This window comes from Cinclus cinclus, chromosome 2 (assembly GCF_963662255.1).
Source record: "Cinclus cinclus chromosome 2, bCinCin1.1, whole genome shotgun sequence".
Taxonomy (NCBI): domain Eukaryota; kingdom Metazoa; phylum Chordata; class Aves; order Passeriformes; family Cinclidae; genus Cinclus; species Cinclus cinclus.
The window spans coordinates 12,142,450-12,155,307 of NC_085047.1; the positions used below are offsets into that span (position 1 = coordinate 12,142,450).

The following is a 12,858-nucleotide window of genomic DNA, read 5'->3' on the forward strand; positions in this document are numbered from 1 at the left end:
TATAATTGGTCTTCTCCTAAAAAAAATCATCTAAATTGACCAGATGAGAAAACAAAAAAAACCCCAGCACTGACAAACAGTCTTGAGCAAACCTCTCAGATATGTCTCCATCTTTAGTGCCCAGATTTTGATGAGAGCAGAAACTGAACTTCCTGACTGGTTCTTCCTTCACTAGGACAACACTTTGGAAGTGGCCTACTCCTGCTGCTGTGTAGTCCATTCCATAAGTGTTAACCTAAACGTTACATAATCCTTCATAAAGTGATCATACTCTGCTTTCTAGCTAGTTAGGGTTATGTCCTCACTATTCCAATCAAAAGATTGCTTCAATTCAAATATGTTTCCCACTACGTAGTGGTATTCATGGTCTGCTAATATTCCAATATCTTTTTTTTTTTTTCCCCCCCAAGGAAAATCACTCAAATAAACTAAACTCCTCTGCATATTTATTGACTTTATGTATTTACATTGATATCACAAGAACATGTGCAGCACAGAACTATTGATCTGTTTTCATGTAATGTGTACTTTAATTTTCTGGGCTCACCTATGAGATAGCCAATTATACCATTCCTTTCTCAGGGTTCTTCTAGTTCTGCTAGAGTCTCAACCTTTTACCCTCTGTGTTGTTCTTGCTTATCACAATGTGTTATCAGATTTTCTTGATATAAAACATGAGTTTCTGGTAATGACATGAGATCTGACCCCAGCTGAAGCAGCTTCACACAATCAAACTCAGCACAAACCTATATATTTTCCTTTCTAGATAATTTCTTACCTTTCTCGCTCTTCCATTTTTCTTTTTATATTGACAGTCCCAGGGACTATCTTTATTTTTTTCTTCATCTAATCCCAAAGGCAGATTTTAGAGAAAAAGATATATTTTGAAAATTTACCCTGTTTAGGGGGCCTAAACCAATTTCTAAAAATGTTTGGATTTTTGCTTGTTTTGTTTTTAATCTATTCACAATCCACAGAAGACCTGTTTAAATTAGCAACATCATTGTCTCTTGTTCATATTTAAAGTAAACTTTTTTTTTAACAACAAATTACCCAGTCTCTGACATTAATCTGTCACGGTTTTCTTCAGATTTCCTGTAAAAAAAAAAAAATCATCAATAATAAAAAAGAGGAAAACCACAACCAACATTCATGGTTCCCCTTGAGATTAGAATGTTTTGGACAGGATGGGTCCTGGAACTCTTTAATAATGCGAGGTAGTGTTACACATGCTTTGCTGAATCAGGACCTTATTAAGAATAGTGCAGATGGAATTAACACCACAGACCTGGTTGTGTAACCTGGACATTTTTGTCAGCTGGCCTTCAGTAGGACAACCCCAGGATATTGAGAATGAGGTCAAACAAGCTTTATTAAATGAAGCAGATCTGACTGTACCAATTTTATGGAATCTTTTGGACACAGAGGCTGCAGCTTTTCCTGGTGTCAAATGACAGCCTCGCTTGCTAATGCCCCAAGGATGTGAATTGTGTCTGTATCCATAGGGACCTATGAGTGCCTGAGCCTCCAGGCTTGTGCCAGGAGACCTCAGGAGACCAGAAATTTCTTCTAGATGGCAAGGATTGGCAACCCTGCAAACAGCACCTTGGCAAAAAAGAAGAATATTTTAGCTCTTTAAAATACAGAATTTTTGTGAGTGGGTCTTAGGGCTCAGCCTTATTGTTTTGGTGAAGGCATGGACACACTTCAGCTTGAGAAGGAAATTTGCCCAAGGAAATACACTGGTGTCAAACTGAGCACAGTGGCACTTGGAAGATGTGAAAGACAAAATACAAGATGTTCTCAAAGATGTCTTGAAAACCAAGGTAAGTACTTCTGAGAAAAATAGCTATGTGAGGGCTTTTGGCATTTATTTTCACAGTTAAATTAAGCTGTACTTACTTGAACTGGGAAATTTCACATCTCTCAAATTTGTATTTCAGATCACTTTCATGAAAGATATTTTGCGCCTATATGAAAAAGAGAAATCTTGAATCAACAGAGTAATTAAAAATACACACATTCTCACACTATAATCCTGGTTTTAGTAATAAATAACTTTTGCTAGACTACATAAGCAAGGCTTTTCTTTGATGATTCACAGATTTTCTCAAATAATGAATATATTGAGTTCTGACCAGGCTTAGGACTGGAAATATCTCTTTTTGGAAAGAAAAAACCATCAACAACAGCTAATGTTATGGAATCAATGTACCTACAAATACTGTTGAATTAACCACAAGGTGATAGGTTCTTACCAATTTTTCAACATCAAAGGCAAGGACTTTGAAATCAGCTGATGAACTGTTCTGTAAATTTGGAGTGAAAGACGTGCCAGAGATTATTTTAAATATTCCCATATATCCATGAGTATTCACACCTGCTTCAGCTAGATAATTAAAAATAAAGGTGTTTTAATTATATAGAAATAAATGAAAAATATTACATTAGATTTTATTTCACACAGATCATTAGTATAATAACTTCTACGGTTTTTTACAGCTTTGTAGAGATGTTTTGCCTAGTGCTGAGTTTAAAGAAAAAATGGGCTTTTTTGATGTTTACAATAGTTACAACTGTAATCATATTTTTCTGAATTCTATTTGCCCTTAGTTCTCATTAACTTCAATTTTGTTTTAGATGCTGTTTTCCAGAAATATTTTGAGTGCATAAAAGATACAATGATATGTCCACTTATGTCTAACACGGGACAGAGATACAGGGGAAGGCAAATAGTGAATTATGAGGATATGTTCTAGATAAAAAAAAATAATTATGAATTATTGCCTCACACTTTCTGCATTTGTGCTGTGCCCTTTTTTTATATATGTAAGCTAGTTTCAATGACAGCACTGGATACAGCCAGTGTCAGGAGAGTCAAATTATTTTTGACCTGTCCTTTCTCACCAATACATACATTAAATACTGGGAGAATTTAGAAATTAGACAACTGGTCATTCCTGCAAATTTAATCTTGATTTTAATACACTACAGGACATGAGATATACAAAAGCAATCCCTTATACATTAAAAACATATATCTTCACTGTCTAACACTGAAAATTCTCAGAAAATATCAGAATTAAAGTTGATTGATAGGAAATGCCTTTGCTTTGCCATTGCAGTACCAGTGGTATTTTAGGTTGTGTTTGAAAACATTAACATGAAAGTAAGTTTTAAGAAAATAAACAGATGTCAGAGACTGAAATATTATAGTTCATGCCTAAACATTGTTATGAAGGAGTTTTGCCCATTATGGCAAAACTGCATAAAGAAGCTGCAACAACCAAAGCCCTCTGCTCCCTGAAGACACCTCCTAACATGAACCTGGGCATTCCCACCTGGCCCAAATGTATATTAATCCACTGGATTCCATGCTTTTCAAGAAACCCTCACCACCAAGAAGAAGATCAACAGGATGCCATAAGAATCCATTGAGTGTTGATATTTTCTACTTAATCTCTCTCCATCTTACTCTCTCCTCCCAATCCCCTCTTTCCTATTTGTACATTTCTCCCTCTCTCTCTCTCTCTCTCTCTCATTTAATAAACTGTTAAATGAAATCCATGTTATTGAATTTGGCCTATGGTCTCATTTGTGCCTTAATTTGGGCAGAGGCATTTCTAATAATTTTAATAACTGAATCATAACAGCAGATTAGCAATACATACTACAATGAATAGTTTATGATGGAAGGCACAGAATAGTGGCACCAATTTAATATCAACTAGTAATAAAAGACTGCTTTGAGAGTCTTTGAAGGCTTGTCTTTAAAACAATTGCAAATCTGTTTAAAAAACGTTTCTAAATAGCAAAAGTATTTTTTAAATTATATATCAACTATAATTAAAAATATTTTATAATCATATTTGTGCATAGATAATTTTTTGCCTATTTAACTTCTAAAATGAAAGTAATTTAGTTAAAGCCTCTCTCTAGATTCAATTATATACCTTTTTATTTTACTGAAGTATGATAGCACTCTCATAAGAAGGTAAGAAAATCAGGAAGTGGTGCAGTTTTTAAAATCTGGAAGTAAAAACAATGGCAACTGAAGGAACAAAGAGTATTCTGACAAAATGTTTTTGGTTGGTTGTTTTTGTTTTTTTTTACATAATTTTCATGAAAATTTAGTAATCAGAATTAAATGGTATGGATTTTTGGTTAATGAAAGCAGCAAAATCTTCAGTGTAGCAGAATATTTCTTCAGCAACAAAGTCACTTTGAGCCTCTCTCCAGTAGCTCCATATCCCTCACATGTTTGGGGTCCTGAACTGGATGCAGTCCTCCAAGTGTGGCCTTCCCAGTTAACTTATATCTACAAGATTTCTTAACCAAAATTTTAATTCTGTTTGAAAATCATGAAATGTATCAGTATCTTCTTCCATCACTTTCCAAGCACTGGATGAAGACTAAGAGTGACTTGACCCAAGCTTTACATGGGGCTTGCAGCTGACTGACGGATGCAGAAGCTCTCTCACACCACTAAGTGACTTAAAAATATTTTTATTTAATAAAAAATTAATAGATTCCAAGAGATGGGCCCCCAGACCATAGGGGATTATTAATATTTCAATGGATTATTTGTCTTCTGACTCAAAACTCATACATGGAGAAAAAGGCAAATTTCCACAGTTTTCCATATTATTTTCCCTAGTTGATGGAGCAACCAAAGCTTTATAGCTTGGATTGCATCTTAGGGACTTTTCTCAAAACCTAAACCATTAAAATTATTTTATATGGCTTCAGAGCATGATTCCAATCCTTGTTTTTTTCCCCTATTTTGTTCATACCAATTTTCAAGGGAGGAAAACACGTATAATAAACCCCAAAATACCACTTCCCCTGCCCCCAGCATTAAAAGAACAGCGTTGAAAGCACAAAATTGCAATTGTACGAGCACTGTCTTCAAAGTCTAAGGAATTCTGAAAGGTGTCTAGACAAAGAAGGCTGGCTACTTACCTCGTTCCAGCTCCTGGATTGATAACCAAGAAAGTACAATCAGTCCAACACAAATACACACAAAAATTGCAAGCAGAGCAGCAAAGAAAACCTCATAGCTACTAAGGGGAACATATATCTTATCAGATGATTTTTTCAGCTTCATTTCTGTCTCAAAGACTTCTGTGAATTAAGGACTGACAAAAGACACAGCCTGAAAAGGAGGGTAATAATCCACACAAACAGATATTTATAGGAGATGCTTGTAAATTAACTACACCATAAAACTTCACTGACATAGGTTTTACAACATTCCTGAACAGTCGTAATCATGCACAAGATATACAAATGAGTAAAAAAGAAATCCACTCAGAGAGGAAGCACTGAAGATTGCGTCTCAGATAAAGAACAAGCAAACCCACAGAAATGCAAGGTTAGTCATTAGATTTGCATTATTTCTTGTAATTTGATTATTTTTAAGCAAGGATATAAAATATTGTTGCCAAATTTATTGCTTATGTAGTTTTCTTTTTCTAATTCCTCACAAGGGCAATTGAGAGGACAGTAGTGAAAGCTGTATCTTTCCTCATTCTGCTTGAAAAGTTCCCTTAAAAGACATTTTATTTATAAAGGAAGTGTTGGGAAATGAATTGTTTAGTAGTGTGCCATAGCTCAGCAACAGTAAGTCAGCAGCACAAATTTAATCTGTGTAAGGCATGGTTCTTTGACCACAGAACTGGAGAACTAATCAGAGAAGACATTATGAAAACTATGCTTGTTTTTTATTTTCTTGCCAGGCATAAATGTGCCATGGGATGCAAGTCCTCGATAAAATTAAAGCACTGTGGATGGATGGCCAGAGCTGCAGTCTTAGTAGAGCAAGAGTAAATTAAGCAGGCATTGTAGCAACCAGTACAACCATTTGGTTATAAATTTAATCTGTCAAAACTTTTGAGCTTTATAAAAGTAAATTCATACTGGATCTCTGTTTTGTGCCCTGGGAGTTACTGTTTGTGACTCTCAATCAGAGTGCTAAACCCAGATTTGTGGTATGACACTCTTCCTTGTGGAGAATCTGAGCACACCAACCATATTCTTGCCTGTCAAAGGAAAGGGAAATTTCTGAGTCAATCTCTGGAAGAGAAAAACTCTACCTATCTGTTAATTGACAGAAATGGAGCTAATATAAATTTGGAAAAAAATGAGAAAGTCTTGAAATGAGACTCTTGGATGACAAAGAAGTTCTTTGTCCAGTCTTTGAGAGCTATGGTATTTGAAAGGATTGCCACACAAGTGATTGGAGATAAAGCAATAAATCACATTCAAAATCTTATCCTGACAGTAAGATCCTCCATTTAGTCTTATATGATACCATAATGAAAGCAATATAGTAGTATTTCACCTTACTAAAAGGAAATAATTATTTACTTAAACCCAGATTTTAAAACAAAATTCAGTGGAGCTTAATCATACTGGCCTTACAGAGAAAGAGCAAACTGAGTCTGTATCTTGCAAATGGATGAGATCTCTGTGTCATCATGCTAGATAGAGTAGGAATTGCTTTTGTATGTATTGTGTATCACAGACACACACATATATGAATACAAATGTGTGTAGATATAGATGCATATTTATGACAAGATCACATTTGTAGTGCTGAACACTGCTGAACTGTGTCACAATATTTATAACCTTTTGTGCTTTCTCAGAAATAATTTTGGTATCTTTCATTTCAAGGTGTTTATGTTTCTACATCTTTCTGAGCACTGACTCTATCACACAAATTGACATTGCCTTTAAAAAAATCACTTTGCTCAGCTGCACATATTAGGTTATCCCACACTTAGCAGAGTTGTGTCATTACAGGGAGTAGGGGAAGAATGTGAAAAGGAAGAAGTGACACAGAGCTGTTATGGACTGACCACAAGCCCTCAGTCCCCATCTTCCTGCACCCCCTGGGGATGCCTATAAATTACTTTTGCCCTGCTCTGCTGAGGAGGGCACCGAGGAATCTTCTGGGTGGGCATCTGGCAGCCAGACAAGGTTAAGTCACTGCAATTGTCCATGCTGCCTGAAACAATACTACTTTAGTCCTATCTTATTCCTAATAAAATATTTTGTATCACAAATCTGAAGAGTTTTGTGCAGATGGATTTTGGATTCCTTGGTCATATTTTGCGTAATTCCTTTATATGTATCCACACTATATCTCACTAATAAAAGACAGACACTATTACCCAGAGATGCCACTGCACTTTAAATTCTGAATTTATGCTCTAATGGCGAAGAGATTAGCCAAGAGGAGTAAAAACAAAGGTCACTTACAGTTCACACAGATCGATTACAGTCTGGCCAAAGACATAACTTAGCATGGGTAGTCTCAGGTTGGGGTTGAGACTCCTACAAATGAACTCATTTGCTAAACAATTTTATCTGGCAATAAGACCATGGTAGCAATAATTAATAGGCAAGCCTTGGATATTGAGCTGATAGCAATTAAAAGCGCATTAATTTATTTGCAAAATATTATGGTCTGTAGTAGTGTGAGCTGGTTATAAAACAACATAAGAACCCGTGCTTCCACATTTTAATTTGTAAACTTTCAGTATGAGGGGAGCAGAATTTATCAGTGTGCCAATGCTTGCTTGCCATCAGTCAGGAATTACAGAAGCAGAGTGGTTTATGCTGGAAGGGAGCTATGACAAGCATCTGGTCCCACCTCCTGCTCAAGACAGGGTTAACTGAAATGAGATCAGGCTGTTCAGGGCCATGTCAAGGCAAGATCTGAATACTTTCAGGGTGGAAGACTCCATAAACACAATACATAGTGAGATTTTTCCCCCTCTGTGTCTTATTGGACTATCAACTTCTGCAATTTGTGTTTGTTGCCTCTTGGGCTTTCCCTTTGCAATTCTGGGAAGAGTCTGTTTGCCTTCTCTGCTGTCATCCCTTAGATAACTGAAGGCAGCAATTGGACAATCCCTATCAGCTTGTCAGCCTCAGTCAATACTGGGACATTGAGTTATTTCACCCTAGATGCTGGACTTTGGACTTGTTGACCTTGGTTGAACATTATGAAGTTTATTCCAGGCCATTTCTATCTATGCCTCTTAATGACAAACACATTTTGTGACTGCAAACTGCCCTGCAGATGCTAATTTCACTTGTTTCTACTTTTATTACTCATTTAATTACTTTTTTTGATTATTCTTCTTTTGCAGTGATAATTGATTTTTTTTTTAATTTTTGGCATAACTCTAAAATTTGTTTTTCACTTTAATTTTCTCTGTGGATTGATAAGACTCTTGAAAGTTGGATTTGGTTGGTTTGCTACATGATGAAATCTATACTGATTACATAAAAACTGGTGAAATGGTATGATCCATTCAGGAAAAGAGTGAGCATTAGCCATTTTTGCTAACAGATTACTACCATCTACTTTGTGAATATTCACAGGTCACGGACACCCTGCAGCAAAGAAATTAATCACCTAAGGCAATAATGCAAAATTAAAAATAACAAAAGAGATTACACAGTTGAAACTAATAAAATCAGTTGCATGTTATTTTCTAAACTCTAGTTTTATGACACTACTTATGAACTATATAAAATAATACAATATGATTTTAAAATACTTAAAAATATATAATGCTCTATTAATGGGATAAAACCCAGAGAAAGATGACAACTTATTTAATATTTATAATCGAGGTTTTTTATAATTACTACTATATCCGTACAAATGAATCATTAGGTTAGGTCATTTTTAAAGAAATAGGCCATTGACAGGGTAGAAATCTAATAGATTCACAATTTAGCTGCATCCATATCTGCAGCTCCAAAGGGTTTTCTACCCTTATTGGGCTGCTTTTATTTCTTTCTTTGTTCAGTCTCCAGGACAGGGTGAGAAGACTGCTGACATAGGAGAAGAGGAAATGTGCTCAGAAGATTCTTCTAAATACCCAGACTGTTACAAACATACTTAAAGCCTGACATTGTATTAAAAACTGGCTCTCTGTGGGAAAACTTTTTGTCACCCCCACAAACTTGCTCAGCCCTATCAAAATGAAATGAAAATGAGCTTTCTTATGGCAGGTCTTTTCAGACGTCTAAAGTGCTTTTTCCCTTTCCCTATGCAGGCTTCCAGAGAGAGAGATAGAAAACCAAAGCAAAAGATCTGCTGTGAAAGGGCAGAAACGGAATATGACCTATTTTTGCCACTGCATCAAAAGAAGTTTAAAATTGAGATCATATGGAAGGACAACTTCTCAGTACTTGTATAATTATAGACTGGTCTGGAAAAGTCCAGAAAGAGAACTTAAAGATCATCTAATTCCAACCTTCCTACCATGGACAGGGACACCTTACACTAGACAAGGTTGTCAGAGCCCCTTTCAACCTGCGCCAGTGCCTCACCACCCCCAAAGTAAAGAATTTCTCCTTAATACCTAATCTAAACCTACTCAGTGTGAAGCTATTCTCCCTTGTCCTGTCACTCCAGACCCTTGTAAATTGTCTCTCTTCGTCTTTTCTGTTGGCTCCCTTCAGGTACTGGAAGGCCACAATTAGGTCACTCAAAAACCTCTTTTCCAGACTGAACAATACCAATTCTCTCAGCCTTTCCCTGTAGGTCAGGTGCTTCATCCTTCTGATCAACTCGGTAGTCCTTCTTTTAATGTGCTCCAACAGGTTCCTGCTGTGCTAGGGACCCCAGAGCTGGATTGCAGTAACATCATATATAAGAAAAAAAATGAGGACAAAAAAATATCTGTGGTAGTGGTCATTCAACTGTAGAACTTACACGAAAGGGAAAATATGGACCTAATTTACTAAACCAAAATTTATCAGAAGTTTTAGTTAGAAATATTTAATTCTTTGTGTAATTCATTATTAAATTTTGCCTGACTAAAAGTGACATAATATACACCACTAATATGTTATTCTCTCTTCAAAGATCTTCTCATGCATGACTGACCCAGCAAGACATAACTCAGCAGGGGAGTTATGGCAGCAGAGGAGTACATAGTCCATGTGTTCACCCTCTTTTCACCTGTTTCAGAATAACCCAGCTTGGAGGACTCCTTGAATCTTATGTTTTTCGGAATGCTATTCCTTATCCTGAAGTTCTTAGAGAAGATCACAACATTTTCAAAATTCATGCAGTATTAAAGATGTCAGAAAAGAGCAATATTATTATCTTTAAATTGGATTTGAGATGGTGAGAAAAGCTATGCTACAGAACACGAAAGTGTTGAACAAATTCAGTAATACCTGTATTTTAATCAAGAGAAAGGTATGAAGGAACAGTGTCTCCATTTCCTCCCTGAAGCCATACAGTTTATAATTAAAAATCCAATTGACAATCCCAAGCCCTCTAAAACCAAACTGAAAGAACCCCAAGCCATGGAACAAATGTAAGTGCTGTATGTCTAAGTTATGTAGGTCTCCATTTGGCTGTGGTATGTCACAGGTGGGAAGACAGAGAAGGAAATTGGACCTGATATCGGCACTCAGTCCCTAAACATTCCCCAAATCCTAGGTCTAAGTGTATATTGAGCTAGAAATTATCAAAATCTCTGAGCTGATGTCTGGTGGCCTCATCACATTGGAATATTTGCTGTAGTGGGAAGATCTCGTGGAGTCACCTGAGTGTTTGCTCTGAGACACGGCCCAAGAACTTTCACATGCACACCTAACAAGTCTCCTAGGGGTGATCACTAAACAGAGAGGATGTATAATGTGCAAAATTAGATAGTAGTGGATTAAATAACCAATACATTTACTTTGTGTGGAAGACCATACTGAACCTGACAAAAGGTTCTGAGAAGTTTTAGACCCCTATCATACAAGCAAATATCTACTTTGTTTTGTGCATTCATAGTTTAAATTCTGACTTCCAGTAAGACCATAACAAAAGAAAGAAAAATGTGTAAATCCCTTACCGATTTCATACATCCATTGAAAATTATTCAGAAGCTGAACTATTCGATTAAAAGATCCAAATAAATTGCTGGGAAGTAATCTGTCTTCATGTTAACAAATCTATATCAGAAAAGTAATTAAAAAGTCACTGCTGTCATTAGCAATAGTTCTCCAGACTGTCCTGGAGAAAAAAATTGCACAGAAAGCAAAACTGGAAGATATCACCTTTCCCTCAAGGCCTTTGGAGGAAGGCCTTTATAAAGCAAACAAAAAACTCTCCTCATTTAAGCACATCCAGGAAGATGTCACAGGACAGCACTGAGGTTCTTTTCTGGGTCAGTCCATATCTTGTCTGACTGGAGAGCAGCAGCTCGACATTCACTTCCATTTCCCAGCAGTTTCCAACACAGAAAAGAATCTTATTTTAAGTCAGACTAAGAGAAACATGTTTCTGAACATATTATAATAAAAAGTGGGGTAACTAGAAGTATCCAGAAATAAAATCTGTGATGAATCCAGTTCAGCAGAAGTGATCAGAGCCAGCGACAGGCAGTGAGAATAAAGGAAGATTTTCACCTAGCTTTAGATATCCAATGGCGAGGACAAGAATTTGCTTCTGGAGGCAATCAAATCCTTCTACATAGACTAAATATAATAAATAAATATTTTGTCAAAAATGCTTAATTTTTAATAAATTAAAATCAGATAAAATGAGAATAACATGATGCCTTTCATTCAAAAAATAAATTAATAGACCAAATTGAATTAATTAGCTGAGTTTAAACCGCTACATGCACATGCTTCCTTATATTCCCTGTTATTATTAGGGGAAAAAAGGTGTGGATCATGGGAACAAAGTGAAGAAAACAGTATGAACCACCTGAGCAATGGAAAGAGCATGTAAATGCAAAGTTCTTTGTGACAAGTAAATGGGAGGAGTCAGGAACAGATATGGCACACAGGGGAAAGAATCAGAGTCGCAAGTCAGCACAGATAACACTGCACGCAAAATAGGCAGGCAAAAGACAAAGGTCAAGTGGAAGTAGCAACATTATTGCTTCTCTGAGTTCTCTCATTAATTGATGGAAAAGCCAGTGCAGAGGAGTGACTGAAAACAGGAGTAAATTTGCCACAATGTAATAATTTGTATGAATAAAACAAATCACAGGAACATTGCTGTGTACAAAGATTTGTGCCTTGTAGGCTAATATGGAAGCATCGAAAATTCGAGTTGCAGGGGAATGGTTCTCCCTTTTCATCCTTACCTTTTGATCAGAATGATAGAATAAATGCAAACTAAGTTTTCGATACTGTACATCACAGAGCTTTGTCAGTATATATTTGCTTCCAAAGAATTTTGAAAGAAAATCGTGATATCTATTTGGAGGGTAAAGGGCTGCAAAACACAAAATGGGGAAAGGTCTGAAACAAGAATTCAGGTATGGGATAGTTTAGCCTCTTTCTGTCCTATGTAAACCATTTCAGGTTATTTATAACCTCTGCAAAATATGGGGAAAATCCGGGGAAAAGTTTGCTGTCATTAAAATGAAACTTCATCTTTTGTGTAGCTTCCAGCTGTCTTTCCCAAGTTTTTCCATGATAATTAGAAAATTGTTATTCTTGATGAATATTAAGAGATTTTTGTCTCAAAAATATGAAAGATGGGAAATCTAATATTCAAATAACAATGAAAGCATTAAGATCTGTATTTCATGAGTGCTATTTCAACTGTTCAGTGAACACTCTTGGCTGAAGAACTTTACAAGCACTGCTATGCCCTGTTCAAGATCAGCTTGCTGTAGGCATTTTAAAGGTCACAAAATTTTAAATATTAAAAATGCGAATAGCATCTGTTTCTCTGAAATTTAAGTAATTTAAAATTCTCAGGTCCTCTTGCTAAATATCTGTCTGTTTATGCTGACTCATATTTAAATTGATCTCTTTTCTTACAATCCTGAAAAGCCCTAACCATAGACATGTCCACAACAGAAGTAA

At 36.0% G+C, this 12,858-nt stretch overlaps 1 protein-coding gene across 1 annotated transcript in view; it reads right to left on the reverse strand.

Annotated features, from left to right (window-relative positions):
• The window catches only part of TMPRSS15 (transmembrane serine protease 15), a 52,604-nt gene extending 47,497 nt beyond the window's left edge, over positions 1 to 5,107 (reverse strand). The window contains exons 1-3 of the mRNA XM_062510777.1: positions 4,963 to 5,107; positions 2,259 to 2,389; positions 1,903 to 1,970 (exon numbers count right to left, since the gene is read on the reverse strand). Coding sequence (XP_062366761.1) covers positions 1,903 to 1,970; positions 2,259 to 2,389; positions 4,963 to 5,107 — 344 coding nt within the window. The remainder of the gene's footprint in view (positions 1 to 1,902; positions 1,971 to 2,258; positions 2,390 to 4,962) is intronic.
• Positions 5,108 to 12,858: the final 7,751 nt, after the last annotated feature.